The sequence below is a fragment of the Salvelinus alpinus genome, chromosome 32 (assembly GCF_045679555.1).
Source record: "Salvelinus alpinus chromosome 32, SLU_Salpinus.1, whole genome shotgun sequence".
Taxonomy (NCBI): Eukaryota; Metazoa; Chordata; class Actinopteri; order Salmoniformes; family Salmonidae; genus Salvelinus; species Salvelinus alpinus.
This window is the reverse complement of record NC_092117.1, coordinates 12,477,347-12,493,349: the sequence shown is the minus strand read 5'-3', so window position 1 is coordinate 12,493,349 and position 16,003 is coordinate 12,477,347. Positions and strand designations below refer to the sequence as shown.

General features: G+C 43.5%; 1 protein-coding gene across 5 annotated transcripts in view; it reads left to right on the top strand.

The window, feature by feature from the left end:
• bmpr1aa (bone morphogenetic protein receptor, type IAa) overlaps positions 1–16,003 on the top strand; it is a 71,577-nt gene that overhangs the window by 50,188 nt on the left and 5,386 nt on the right. For 4 of the 5 annotated variants that reach the window (XM_071380512.1, XM_071380514.1, XM_071380515.1 and 1 more), the window contains one exon: positions 5,138–5,499. In XM_071380512.1, coding sequence (XP_071236613.1) covers positions 5,424–5,499 — 76 coding nt within the window. In that variant the 5' untranslated portion in view covers positions 5,138–5,423. The remainder of the gene's footprint in view (positions 1–5,137; positions 5,500–16,003) is intronic. The other variant, XM_071380517.1, reaches the window with a different exon arrangement.

The window sequence follows — 16,003 nt, the reverse complement described above, 5'->3', positions numbered from 1 at the left end:
TGAAGGATAATTAACTAACTTCTAAAAGCACGGTTCGTTCAGCTCAAATGGTCATTGAAATGCTGAGGGAATTATCTTAAACGCTTAATATGCCATTGAAACCAGCCTTTTTGTCATGTTCTATTGGTTGTCAAATGAACTTTATTTTATTGTCCTGCAGCCAAAGGCAGAATCCTAGGCCTATTAGGAACTCATCCTAGTTGTTGTTAGATTCCCCCTCTTTCTATGTTTTTCTAATTGAGATTATCATCTCTGTCACATGAAACCGCTTGCGGTGCGCTTTTGAGAGTGGTGTTTTCCCACAAATTGCATTTTGCTATATACGTGCATAGGCCTATAATAGCTTACAGCCATGTGTGCATTGTTGAGCTTATAATATGAAGAAATAAGACGTTATCAACATTTTAAGCTAAACCGTCTGATGTGTTGCATCAGCCTCGTTGCTCTCTGAACTGTCCCAGAGTCTGTTTTGAACCGTATACATTTTCTTTATTGTCTGAAGGACGACGGGACACCCTTAATTTTGAACCCTGGTTGGTAATTATTTTATAGCGACAATTATTTGGTTGTAATTGTAATGTTGCGATATTTTATAGGATAGCAAGGGTGGCCAACCATCCTCCAGGAAAGCCTTAAAGGGACAGTGTTGTATTTTTAGACAGGCTTGAATATGCAAGAAGCCAATAGGCAGGGTGTAGCCTACAGTTTTGTATGATTATCTATGGTATTTTGTAAAGTGGTTCCTTGCATCATACATTGATGTGAAAAATGTTTCTTTTGGGCGGGGGGGGGGGGGCAAGTGACTTGAGTCCTACATGGCAAGCCCTGAAAACTGTCAATCAAATAATCTTGAGCTCCCTGCTCGCGGACCACTCTCCTAAAAAATTACTTTTAAGTTTAAATACTGTGATTCACCAAGACATTTAGTACAAAACACACATCTTCCGATAGGTATTTTTTTGAACGTAGGAGACTTGATTAGTTGCCGTACTTCCGAGAACACAAACACTTGCCTCTTTTATAGCGAGCTACCAAGGGACAGAGAGAGGGGGGAGGGGCACAGTGTAGTCAGGTCGGCCACCAGGCAGACAGTCGGAATCGTGAACTAGGCCTATCCATCGGTAATCAAAAGCTGTTTCTCGCAATGGAATGCCATATTTCTTGGCTTGCAATATCTCGCAACTTCAGTAAAGCAGGGCCTGTCATCAAGAAGTAGTCTAGGATATTCTACACCCAACAGACCGAAGTCTGAACACACACTTGCATCATTAGCGGAAAGAGAGAGCATTTTTTGTGGGGGGGGCAAAACTGTTTTTCCGTTAGTGACTTTTCTTAACGTTAAGGATAAATAGTAGCAACTCCTCTCCCAGGGCTGAGATTGTTTGTATTATGTCTGCATTGCAATGTTGTTTTGTCATTTGGCTTAATGGAGATTGCGTATACATTTGATTAGACTACCACTTTGGTAAAGTTCTAACCTTGATTTGTCTCAGTATTGGTCTGCACACCGGTTTATGAAAGAAGTGTAAACTCTTAGTCATTCGAAGAGATACAAACTGCTAGCTACAGTTGTCTTCCTGACCATCACCCCTTAACACACTTGGTCCCTTTCTCTCTCTCTCTCCATCCCACCTAATCCCTCACACACACGGTGTGTCCTGCTGCTCTCCCTCTTTAAAGGTGCCTGGTTGGCTGTCTTGTCCCCCAGCCTTGAGGAGGCCTTCTTTGTTCCCTCATTACCCAGTCAGGGATGTGTGAAAAGTGGGGCACAGGTCGGGGCTCTTTGTCCCCCTCGGGCAAATCAAAAGTGACAGACACCGGCCGCTCCGCCACTAATTTGTCGTCCCCCCCTCGGAACGGCCACTTCTCAGGGCCGCTAATTGCAGTGAGACGCGCAGGGAACAGACACATCTCGTTATTAACGCTGGACGAGGCCAACACGGGTAATTGCGGAACATCCTTCAACAAATAATTTGGGCATGTTTAGCCATTCAAGAGTAGCGCCAGCCTGACCAGGGTCGCGGGGTCAAGCCGGCAAAGATGGACAACACACAAAATAATAGTAGGAGAATTAAAAAGGAGAGAATGGAGTGCAGTTTTGGCTTCTCAAGGGGTTCTCATCCGAGGCTGGTTGTCACCCCACATGTTCGTTAGCTATTAGAGCGACAGAGAGCCCTGCCTTGCCCCATTGGCTTTGTCCCTCTGATCACTAAAGTGTAAGGTTAGAAGTCAGCAGGGTCATATCAGCCTTATATCCTTCTCACCATTTATGCCGCGTTCAAGACAACTTGGAAACTCTGACATTTCTGACTTGGAAACTCGTTGAAGAAAGATGAGCTCAGTTTCCCACTTAAAAAGTATCAGAATCAACCAATAGGAAGCTCTCCGCAAAAATACTTTCCCAAGTTTTAACTCTGAGGTTCCAAGTTTCCGTGTTGTCTTGAAAGCACCATTAGCCCCAAGCACCTCTTGCATCAGCAATGTAATGCCACAATGGAATCACATGTTCAAATGACAGAGGAAGCGTTCTGCTTCGTTAAAAGATAGTACAGCAGGGCACCTTTTTCCCAATACCTATTCCCAACCGATCATAAGTGGCTTTTCTGTCTGCTGTTTTTGGCCGAAGGAGCTGATCTAATCGGTTGGGAAGCCACTGCTGCGTCATTTTGTTCTGTCAGAGTAACATCCTCTAGTGGAAAATCCATTTGTTAGTTGGGAGGACTGTTAAGGTGTCCGCAAGTATCCCAGCAGATACAGTTCGGAATAGTTTGTGCATATATTATGACGACATTTCGTGACGTTGTTTGTTTTGGACTTTGGTAAGGTATATTTTTCTTTTTTCAGTCACATTTTTTCATGAGGCAAGCCAAAGTCACTAGCCAAAGTCTACCTATGCCCCTTAGTCGGTGATGGGTCAACAGTAGGGATTCTTTAGTAAAGTCTTTGTTGTCATTCAATGAGAGACGACTCGTTTTCATGCACATTTTGTCATTGAAAAATACTGCACCAAATACTGCATCTAACTAAGATCTCCTTGGCAAAAACATCAAAATGAATAACATGAGTTATTTTAGATTAATTTGGACTATTTTGAGGAAGTGTAGAGCGCATTAGGAAAGTATTCAGACCCCTTCACTTTTTCCACATTTTGTTTACATTACAGCCTTATTCTAAAATTGATAATTATATATATTTTTTCTCATCGATCTACACACAATATCACAAAACAAAAACAATTTGTTTTTTTTGTGCACACACAAACCCCCGTAAATATCACATTTACACAAGTATTCAGACCCTTTACTCAGCACCTTTTGGCAGTGATTACAGCCTCGAGTCTTCTTGGGTATGATGCTACAAGCTTGGCACACCTGTATTTGGGGAATTTCTCCCATTCTGCTCTGCAGATCCTCTCAAGCTCTGTTCGGTTGGATGGGGAGGGTCGTTGCACAGCTATTTTTAGGTCTCTCCAGAGATGTTCGATCGGGTTCAAGTCCGGGCTCTGACTGGGCCCCTCAAGGACATTCATAGACTTGTCCCTAAGCCACTCCTGCGTTGTCTTGGCTGTGTGCTTAGGGTCATTGTCCTGTTGGAAGGTGAACCTTTGCCCCAGTCTGAGGTCCTGAGTGCTCTGGAGCAGGTTTTCATCAAGGATCTCTCTGTACCTTGCTCCGTTCATCTTTTCGTCGATCCTGACTAGTCTCTCTGTCCCTGCCGCTGAAAAACATCCCCACAGCATGATCCTGCCACCACCATGCTTCACCGTAGGGATGGTGCCAGGTTTCTTCCAGACGTGGCACTTGGCATTCAGGCCAAATAGTTCCATTTTGGTTTCATCAGACCAGAGAATCTTGTTTCTCATGATCTGAGAGTCCTTTAGGAGAATTTTAGCAAACTCCAAGTGGGCTGTCATGTGCCTTTTTTACTGAGGAGTGGCTTCTTTCTGGCCACTCTTCCATAAAGGTGTGATTTGGTGGAGTGCTGCAGACATGGTTGTCTTTCTGGAAGGTTCTCCACAGAGGAACTGTGGCGCTCTGTCAGAGAGACCATCGGGTTTTTGGTCACCAACCTCACCAAGACCCTTCTCCCCCTATTGCTCAGTTTGGCCGGGTGGCCAGCTCTAGGGAGAGTCTTGGTGGTTTCAAACTTTATCTATTTAAGAATGATGGAGGCACTGTGTTCTTGGGGACTTTCAATGCTGCAGAAATGTTTTGGTACACTTCCCCAGATCTGTGCCTCGACACAATCCTGTCTCGAAGCTCTACAGACAATGCCTTCAACCTCATGGCTTGGTTTTTGCCCTGACATGCGCTGTCAACTGTGGGACCTTATATAGACAGGTGTGCTCCTTTCCAAATCATGTCCAATCAATTGAATTTACCACAGGTGGAGTACAATCAAGTTGTAGAAACATCTCATGAATGATCAATGGAAACAGGATGCACCTGAGCTTAATTTCGAGTCTCATAGCAAAGGTTATGTATACTTATGTAAATAAGGTATTTCTGTTTTATTTGTAATACATTTGCAAAAATGTCTAAACCTGTTTTCGCTTTGTCATTATGGGGTATTTTGTGCAGATTGAGGATTTAATTTATTTCATAAATTTTAGAAAAAGGCTGTGACATCAAAATGTGGAAAAAGTTAAGGGGTCTTGAATACTTTCCAAATGCATTGGCTGTGGCGTCTCAAAATTGACAATTTTTCGAGTATGCAAGCACACTCGTTCGGTCGGCTAAGCGCCAGCCGAACTGTAGCATACTGTCACCTTTACCCTCTTTTGATGCTGTCGCTCTTCTCAGGGCGATTTGAGAGGAGCAGTGATGCCCCCAGTGAACATTGTTGTCTTTATCCACCACAGTCTGGTATGTTTGCTCCCAATTTGTGCTAAATTGCTCAGCAAATCTGATAACATGCAGCCGAGGGCTTACAAAGACAATAGGGGTTGACTGTCAGTGTCAACCCCGCTGGCCTCTCCAAACTTGATCACAACATTGCTGTGCAAGGGCCTGCCACTTTGCAGTGACACATGCAAGGAAAATGCAGGTTGTAAAATGGCGTTCAAGTGTTCTAGAAGCTTTGTTTTATACTGTACTTCCTCTCTAACAATGTTTCCCTTTTCTCTCTAATTTTCCAGGGTTTCCAACCGAGGTAGCCTGTGAGAAGAAAGATTTGAGTTTTTTGTTTTTGTGCCATCCTACCCATCCTCCCTCACCCACTCGCCTCGCCCTCCCCGTACATATTCACCCGTACCTCCACTCCCCCAACGGGGGAAAACTATGCTCCTGTTCTCCCTGAGCTGAACCAGGAAGGGACAGGACGAGGCACACCATCAGAGCCCACAGGGGTGACCACCAGTGACCAACAAGCTCCCACAGAGCGCAGTCCAGCCCAGTCAAGTCTCAACAAGTCACTGTGCCAAGATGACAGTGCTTCCCTTTTACATCGCTGCGGTGGGAGTCTGCATCCTACTGGTGATCAGAGCTGAAGGTATTCAAAGTAAGACTGGCTCCTCTGTTATTGTAGTCCTCTGTTGTTGTCACACTGCCCCCGCCACCTCTCTTATTACTACGCACATCTGTCTGTGCCTCCCACTCCCTTTAGTTGGAGGATACTCTAATATGCTGTTTTTGATGGAAGGGTAACTGTGTGTTGGGGGAATTGCTCATAAATATTCATAGTTGTACCTGAATGAATTGTACCTGATCTAGGACTGTCCCAGACTAAAAGAAATCTTGGTTGACCAAGAGTCGTCTGTTCTTTTGACCAATTGATTAACCTTGTATTTTTCCATATATAGACACATCCTATGTAATTGAATCAAATCAACTGTATGCACTGAGTTTGTCTGATGCTTTAAGCAAACTGTTTGATGAAATAATTAAGACACATAAATGACCAGAGGGAGTCCGACCGCAATTGATTTGATTGTGCCGCCTGGCTCAGACTTACAGCGCCTGACTGTGACTAGCACCCGTTGTCTCCTTCCTCCCTGCTGCAGTGACTACCACTGAATGTCAGTGTGTATAGCTCTGTTCGTGTTGCTGAAGCTGCACCATAATTACAGACATTTCTAACCGAAAAGGTATCTTACAGAAATCCCTAATTTGTTTAGGAAAAACATTCCCTCACCCCTTGCTCTCTTTACATGACACATGTATGCTTCGCATGCACGTGAACAATAGGGCCTGACCTGTAGCATATCATAATCACATCAATAAATTGGTTATACAAACTCTGAACACTGTAACACATGTGACAGCAAAATAGATGCAGAGGACGTGAAAAACTCAAAACGGGGAATGTGTTTACTGGTTGCTCAGGAGATAAATGGGAAGTCCGATGTGTTGAATACCTTTGGCTAGTTGTGGAAAATATTGGCTATTTTAAAGGTAAAATATGGTATGGAGCAAGCGCTGTGTGCATATTATGTGTACCAAACAGGTGCTGTTAGATTACAATATTTTTCTCACCATTTGGAACAATGTAAACAACACTGAATAAATTATAAGCGTACTAGAGTATTTTCTTTTTATATATATGTTTTTTTTGGTAAGGTCTTTATTACATCAAAGACTAGAAAAGTCATTCATTTGTGAATGCAATTTCCGAAATGGAATGGTTTAGGCCTATTTATTGTTTATGCTAATTATTTAATTGTCACTTAATTTTATTTTAAAACTAAAGTGCTTGATTGCATGTCACGTCATTAATGACTAGTATGCTGTGTCATGACATGAACAAAAATGATTGATACAGTAGCCTATATAAGTATTGAAATTATAGGCCTAAGTAAGTTACGGTACTACGACTAAACTGGTTGCGCTCTTAGGCCTACAGCTCGATGGTGGTTATACAAGGCTGCTATACTAACACGGAACCCAAACCGGCTGCGTGCGTGCGCCATCGTGCATGTATTTATTTTGTCCCCCTACACCAAACGCGACCACAACACGCAGGTTAAAATATCAAAACAAACTCTGAACCAATTACATTCATTTTGGGACAGGTCGAAAAGCATTAAACATTTATGGAAATTTAGCTAGTTAGCTTGCACTTGCTAGCTAATTTGTCCTATTTAGCTAGCTTGCTGTTGCTAGTAAATTTGTCCAGGGATATAAACATTGAGTTGTGCATTTCAGGTAAAATAACAAGGTCCTCTACTCCGACAATTAATCCACACATAAAACGGTCAACCGAATTGTTTCTAGTCGTCTCTCCTCCTTCCAGGCTTTTTCATCTTTGAACTTATATGGTGATTGGCATCTAAACTTTCATAGCATTACCACAACGACCGGCAACACAGTTCGTCTTTCAATCACCCACGTGGGTATAACCAATGAGATGGCACGTGGGTACCTGCTTCAATAAACCAATGAGGAGATGGCACGTGGGTACCTGCTTCTATAAACCAATGAGGAGATGGGAGAGGCAGGACTTGCAGCGCGATCTGCGTCAGAAATAGAAAGGACTTCTATTTTAGCCCTTGGCAACGCAGACGCTCACGAGCAGTGTGGGTGCAATAATTGAATAACATAAATGTATACATTTATTTTGCAACGCAAAGCAAGCGGTGTAGTCAGGGTATAAGCCTACTAATTATGACATTACTTATTATCCATTTCGCAAGCATTTTGCTACACCCGCAATAACATCTGCTAAACACGTATGTGACGAATAAAATGTTATTTAATAAAATTTGATTGAATGATGATCATAAAAACAACAATAAGGAGATCGAGGAAAGAAGGTTATTAGAAATATATGACCATTTTGAAAATTTGTGAATAAAACAAAATAAATGATAATGTGTAAAGCCTTTAAAACAGCTGAATTGGGGAAATTGTTGCATGAGGATTGGTGCTCATGGAATCAGTAGGCTATCAACCAAGCAGCAACAGAAGCAGGATCTGTCTTATTTCTGTAGATATGCAGTGCCTCCAAGTGTTCAAGACCTCTTGACTTTTTCCACATTTTGTTATGTTACAGCCTTACCCTAAAATGTATTTATTAAAAACAATATCCTCAGCATTCTACACACTAACTTAAATGACAAAGCGAAATCAGGTTTGCAAATATATTCATAACAGGAATGCCTTATTTACGTAACTATTCAGACCCTTCGCTATGAGACCAAGAACCAGATGGTCACTCTGACAGAGCTCTAGACTTCCTCTGTGGAGATGGAAGAACCTTCCAGAAGGACAATCAGGCCTGTATGGTAGAGTGGCCAGATGGAACCCACTCCTCATTAAAAGGCACATGACAGCTCGATTGGAGTTTGCGAAAAGGCCCCTAAAGGACTCTGACCATGAGAAACAAGATTCTCTGATCTGATGAAACTAAGAATAAACTCTTTGGCCTGATTGCCAAACGTCACATCTGGAAGAAACCAGGCACCATCCCTACAGTGAAGCATGGTGGTGGCAGTATCATGCTGTGGCAATGTTTTTCAGCAGCAGGGACTGGATGACTAGTCAGAATTGAGAGAAAGATGAGTGGAGTAAAGTACAGAGATCCTTGATGAAAACCTGCTCCAGGGCGCTCAGGACCTCAGACTGGGGCGAAGGTTCACCTTCCAACAGGACAACGACCTTAAGCACACAGCCAAGACAACGCAGGAGTGGCTTCGGGATAAGTCTGAATGTCCTTGAGTGTCCCAGCCAGAGCCTGGACTTGAACCCAATCGAACATCTCTGGAGAGACCTGAAAATAGCTGTGCAGCAACGCTCCCCATCCAACCTGACAGAGCTTGAGAAGAATGGGAGAAACTCCCCAAATACAGGTGTGCCAAGCTTGTAACATCATACCCAAGAAGACTTGATGCTGTAATCGCTGCCAAAGGTGCTTCAACAAAGTACTGAGTAAAGAGTCTCAATACTTATAAATGTCATTTCAGTATTTTATTTGTAATAAATTAGCAAATATTTCTAAACTGTTTTTGCTTTGTAATTATGGGATATTGTGTGTAGAATTGAGGGGTAAAAAAACAGTTTAATCCATTTTAGAATAAGGCTGTAACGTAGCAATGTGGAAAAAGTCAAGGGGTCTGAATACTTTCCTAATGCAATGTGTATATATGGATGATTTTATAAATCCAGGCACATTTTAAGTTAGTCTATTGATTATAGACCAAATTAAGTTGGTTTCCTCTCGCCTCACTTTTCTTTTTGTCTCCTAACTCTGCTGCTGCCGCCGCTGCATTGTTCTCAACACCAAGATGCTGGTTAACTTTGTGCTATTATGCACAAAGCAACATGGCCTAGTAAAAGGCTCCAATTCAACAGCGCAATAATGTGTTTCAGAACCGTGGACAGCGACCACTATCCAACTCGGGAGAAAGAGTCTTTGTTATAAAATAATACTATTTTTATTAGTGTTGCACTGTTGTTCCTGCATAATATAACCATATGCAATTTCAGTAGCACATGTCTTAGAGTGATGGACTGTGCCATCCGAACGGCCTCCACAGTGCACTCACAGGCGCCAATCAGACAGGTGTCTTGTACACCATGAATTTATTTATATATCTTTTTTGCTACTGCTTGACTAAAGAAATCTCGGACGATCAACAGCCTATCAACCAAACAATCAACCAGTCGACTAAATGTGGTCAGCCTTAACATGATACCAACACTTTCTCAGTAAAGCATACTAACCAGAAGCCCACTGGCAGGCTCTGATAATAAGATGATCTGCATCGCGAGCAAATACGGCTCTGAACCGTTGGCTTACAGCTGTAAGGCATCGAGTTCCTGACATCTATTACCACTTGCAGTCTAAGTTCGAATTCCCCATGGGGCGCAAAAAAAATGATATTTGGAACGTGGACTCACATTTATTGCGATATTGTTTTGGGAAGGAACATGCTATCATCACCTTGAAAATTAAGATTAGGGGCTCAATTCAATCCAACCCGCATTGCAGTATTTAATCTGTAGCTCTTTTTCCAATTGTCAAATGAATTTACAGATTGGTCTTGGGTGCTGTATAAAAACCTACAATTACTACCAGGGCAACCCCTTTGAGGTATGCTTACGTTTCAGAATTAGAAGTGTGTGGGCACGTGACGAATATTGTAAATACATGATTTGAAAAATATATACTTTCAATTTGCTCTCCATTACGAAGGGGGACACCAAGACAAAATAAGAAGTCAATAGCACTTTTGAAACACTCTATTGCATAAATACTTATTTCTGCCTTTGTTTAAGCAAGTGACCCACAGTCCCCCATCCCCTACTATGGAGAGATCAGTATTTTAAGCCATTATCATGGCTGTGATAGAATTCATTAGCTGGTGATGCAATGCCTTTTGAAATGCATGACCTAAGCTACCTAGTTACAGAATAGTAACAAAACCCCCATGTGGTCCTAACAGGATAATATGGCAATGACATTGATCTTTTGCATATATGCTAATTAGGGGACCAAACGCCATAGGTACAACTCAGTCCTTTCTCTCAATACCAAGTTTACCGTGATGTGCAGAAACACCCATTTCCCACTTGGGAAATGTCCTGATCTCAATGAGATTAGACCATGTTGAATATCATGTAATGTTCCGATGATATTGCCTCATTTTGCCTTGTGTCGTGAGATCATGCTATGTGAGTGAACGATGTATGGAAAAGACACTGAATACGCTCCGATCACAGCACAATTTAGTCACCAAGATCGTTTTATTCTATGTACCGGGCACACGCAGGCCTCAAGTATAACACTGGTTTTACCCGGACATGTTTGATGCCGGCAGGATATGGATCTTAATGTGCTGGGGCCTAATAAAAGGGCCTCCCTCTAGCTGCTCCTACTGTTGCTCTCATACTGCCTGCCCGGCGGGGCCTCCACAGTGAACCAACCAGCAGCCATAAAGCCAACCAGGGCCATAAAGACGGAGCTCTCAGGCTCGTAAAAGGTCACCTTTAACCAGCCAATGAGATGTAAAGGCAAATATCAGGATCTGATTACTCTAAAAGCAGAGCTTTTTAGCACTCCGTCACACACACACACGCACACACAGGCTGATAAGAGGAAGGCATGGTCGGTCCAAGTCTTAGGGATGATTAAATCAGAGCATCGCTCTCTGAGACTGGTTGTGACCCTGTTTTGTTATCAAAGAGCCCATGCTATTGTTTTGATTAGTCTCCGTTAACTCTGGGTCTCCCATGTCTACCTTGTCCCAGGCATACTGTCCAGTGAAACAGTGTCTCTGTACCCAGGCAGGGCCAGGTTTGCCTCTCTCCTTCCTTCCCGCCAGCAGCTCAGTCATTGATGGTCGTGACCCACCAGAGAACCCCCCCACCCCCCGCCCTCTCACTACAGGAAGCTGTTGAAGTGATTGTTGGCACTCTGGGTTCCTTTTTTCACATGAACCATTTCCTCTATAATACTGTCAGTCGTTACAGGGCAAAAAATACTCCAAACATTCATTGTTCTCCGGAAATAATTCAATCCCACGAGAGAGGTTTTTCTCTGTCGCTTTTTCTTATTTTTTCTCTGCTGCGCTTGATGATTAGTGAGGGAGTGTGGGGCCTGGGCCTGGCATATGCCAAGTGTTATTGGGAGAGGGGGCAGGGACAGAGGTGCCCGCTGGGCAAGAGGCTGCCAGAGTGGCTGTATAAGGGGCTTGCTGTGCTATCTCATGAATGCTCTTTTCACACTCACTCTTTCTGCTCCTGAAGTGTCAACAAACCAATTAGAATTCCACTTTTGTCTCACCAAGGGGAAAAGGCGCATGTTTTTTTATTTGCTGTTGTTTTCCATGTATGAGGAGTTTTAATTAGCGTGAGGCTGTAGCAACTTGTTAAATACCTTTTTCAAGGTATTCAACTGTTGCCAGTTAACCGAGGTTGTTGAATGAACTCCTCAGGAAATTCTCCAATAGCATTCAAAGAACACACAGAATAATTGTTTTTCTCTTTGGTTCTACATCTTGGGCAAAATCCTTGTTGTGAATCACTGACTAATATGAACAGAATGTATTGAATTTGTGCTGTTGAAAGGTGCTGTGGTGAAGAGGTTCCAGTAACACTCCCTGCGAGGAGGAGATTTGGTAACAGCCGCTGTCACTTTTCTATTGTCATCACAAACCGGAGGAACAACGCAAGAAGTATAAATATCTTCTCTGTATACTGTCCTTTGCCACTGGGAAAGTGATGGAGCTGAAAGGGGGAGCCATCGAAGTCTGTGGTTCACTAGTAAGGCTTACGGTGGGGGTCCGAAATGATTGACACCCTTGATAAAGATGAGCGAAGATGAGCAAAAATCATTTTAAATATTAAGCTATATTGTATGCTCCAAAAAAGTGGAAAATGTATATTATTTTATATTAATATAATTGCTCAGAGAAATAGATTTTGTCTAACAAGTACTACTTTTTCCCCCCTCAAAGGTAGGGGTAAAAATGATAGACACCCCTGTTGTCAATACCTTTCAATACATCACCAACGAGCTCTATTTTCATGTCATCCAACAAATGTAAACGCCCGTAGTTTGCTAAATGTCATTGGATTGGAACCGGCACTTTGGTCAGATGACATGAAAATAGAGGTCTTTGACCACGCACACCAGTGTTGGGTCTGGTGTTGAAATGAGAACGCATAAGCAGAAAATAACCCCACACCTACTGTAAAATATGGTGGTGGCTCTGGTTTGCTGCTATTTCGTTTCCACTGGTCCTGGGGCCCTTAAGGTCAATGGCATAATGAACTTGACCCACTACCAGGACATCTTTAGCCAAAAACCTGGTTGCATTTACTAGGAGGCTGAAACTTGGCCACAGGTGGATCTTCTAGCAAGACATTAACCTCAGGCACACATGAAATCCACAAAGAAATTGTTAATTGGCCACAAAATCGAAATTTTGCAATGGCCATCTGTCTCCAGACAAAACCCATTGAAACCTTGTTTGAATTGAAGAGGGCAGTCCATAAACAGACAGGTTTTTTATTTATCTATTTAACCCTTATTTAACTAGGCAAGTCAGTTAAGAGCAAATTATTATTTACAATGACTGCCTACATATCAAGGATCTGGAAGGATTCTGTATGGAGGAATGGTCTCAGATCCCTCCCAATGTGTTCTCCAATCTCATAAAACATTTTAGAAAAAGGCTCTGCTGTTATTCTCATTGAAAACAGGGGTGCCAAACGTGGACCCCTACCTTTTTTGAAAATGTTTTGCAACTTGTTAAACAAAATATCTTTCTCTGAGTATTTGTATTAGTATAAATAATTTGCCTGTTTTTTTGGAGAATACAATATAGCTCAGTATTTGTTATTATTTATTGTATGCAGTAATTTTTGCTCATCTTTAACAAGGATGTATATAATTGTCATCTAATACTTCCATACTTATGTTTTTCTTGCCGACTCACCCACTTCAAGAGTTGTAATTTCAGGTAGCTTTCTCTCCCTGTGCAGATCTCCCCCCCCCAAGGTCAGAGAGGAAGGTTGATCGTCTCCGGGGTTTGTTGCTGTGAACGGATCTCTCTCTCTTTCTACCTTGCTCTCTCATTTTCTTCTCACTTGTTCTTCTCACACACACACTCTCTTACTCACTTTCTCTCGCCTGAGACTTTAGGAGAGGGCAGGTTTCAGTGACTGTGTTTGTATGCAGATATATGACTCCCCTCACCTCCACAGTGTGTCCTGTTAGAAGAACAACCAGTTCAGAACACTGTTTATCTCGTGTCGCTGCACTCTTATGGCTGGCTCTGACAAAAACAGGCTCTGCTGCTGGCCCTTTAAGAGCACTGCATTCCATTGCCAGTAGATGGATTGGCTCGTTAGCGTTGGAGTGTGCTGGCCCTTTAAGAGTGCAACATGTGGCTGACTGGAGATGGAGAGGCTCATTACTGGGGGTGCTCTGCCAGACCTCAGACTCCGCCGTGACTGGCGGCAGAATTAAGCACACATGTGGAGGCAGAGAGAGCACCAGCAGCCATTTCCAGCCCCACTGACAGCCGCTGCTCTCCATCAATCACGGCCCCCAGCCAATCACAGGCCTCCTAGTAGAGGGGAAGAGAGGTACTCTGTGTCTTCACTAGCGAGGCCCAGCCAAATAGAAACAAAAAGGGCCTTGAGGCTCTTTGTGGGTTTGATGGTGAACTTTAAGTCTTGTATTGTCAACATGGCTTTCTCTGTAGACTCCAGTGGGAGAGAGACCTCAGAAGTCCTCGACGCTCCCAGTCACTGCAGTAAAAACGTGTCCCGAGTTTTATGTGCTTACTCAGGGACTATCAAAGAGGCTTTCATCACCTCATCAAAGCATCCGGGAGCCTCCTGAATCCCTTTCCCCATCCCTCAAACATGACTCAAACCAGTCGAGACCGAACACAGCTCCCAGAGGGAGAGCGAAGGAGCGGAGAGAGAAGAAGTGTGGGAGGGAGAAAGAGAGCCATCTACCCTCAGCTCTCTGGTTTCTATTTGGGGCTTGGCCCGTTTGATCTGGTTCCAGTCTGCTGTGTGTTTATAAGTTTCCACACTGCCTCCCAACACTGCTCTGTGCCAATCTGACATTGCCAGGGGAATAGCCCAGCTCAAACTGGGCCCTGGGCCATGCCACCACTTAAGTCTAGTTTATTAGTGCAACAATTTCAGATATTATTTTGATTAAATCTCCTGTGTGTAATATCAACGGCAAGAGGTCTAGACTATCTGCCTCCTTTTAGGAGCTTTATTTCTTTGGATCGTGTGTGTGTGTGTGTGTGTGTGTGTGTGTGTGTGTGTGTGTGTATAAAGCATGTAAAGAGACTGAGTTTATTCCCCCCCAGGAGGATGTTGGTCTGAGTGTTTGGTTGGAACTCTGGAGTCCTGTAATCGGTGTGTTCTTTTCCTCTTCACTGATAGAAGGCGGACATCAAAAGCCCCGGGTTTCACAGCTTCTGAGACCGGCTCTGCTATCTCACTGGAGAACAGCTCGGGCCTCTTTATTTTTTTTCAGGGTGTTGCCATCAGTTCCGCCACCGATAACTCCTGCCACCCTTGTTTGTACAACAGATTAGGGTTTGTTCTATGCCCCGAGGACCCCAGCTCAAGCATACGGCTATGATCTCACAACCCCCTGCCACAGTGATTTATCTCTGCTCTGGTGATATGACCTTAGTGTTGACCACATTGAGGATTGTAGTGAGTCACTTTCCTGGTTGTCTATTCTGTACCCATAAAATATTACTGAAGAGTTCTGGTCTGCTTTGCTTTAGTTGTTGAAATGTAGAATATAGAGGCCTAACGGTTGCTTTTAATTTGATGCAGTTATTATGTTTTTACATAATAGCTTTTGACTCTAAAGGATCCAAAAACAAAGTTAAGACTGGCACACTTTTGTCTGCCACCCTATGGGGTTCCATCATTTGGGGTGGGGGGGATTATATTGGCTGAAGTACAACACTAAAAGTGAAGCGTTCGTAGAAGTAGTGGTCCTGGTCGACTGTTAGGCTATCTGACGTCAGTAAGCCGGTGAGTCTGTAAGTACATGATCAGCGTACAAATGAACTATAAAAAAGGAACCGAAGCCCAACAGAAGCTCCTTTATCTCTCAGGCTCTCCTTTTAAATGTAAAATTACTCCGAGAATGCAGCCTGAATCTAGAACCACCAGGGCACTCGGTTGTAAAAGGAAAGAGGAAAGTTGAGGAAAACAAGAACGACAACCCTGAAGCCAGTAATGGGGTCTAGGGAAGGAATGTGGAGCTGGAGACAAGCAGCCGGGAGAGGGAAGAGAAAAAGAAAGGGTGCCGTTCTGCTGCCGAGACATTTCAAAGTGTAGGTTTGCAGGTGATTGGCCCTCTGCAGACATGTCTGAACTGGAGCAGGCTCGAGTCGCGTCATGCTCCAGAGGAAGTGCCGAAGCCGCGCCGAGCGCTGCACACAGACATCACTTTGTGCTTAATGCTCACGACTCACAGGAGCCCCACAGCCCAGGTCCACTCTCCTGAGGGGGGGAGGGGAAGAGAAAGGAGGGGCTAGGACGAGGTAGAAGTCAAGAAGAGAATGATATGG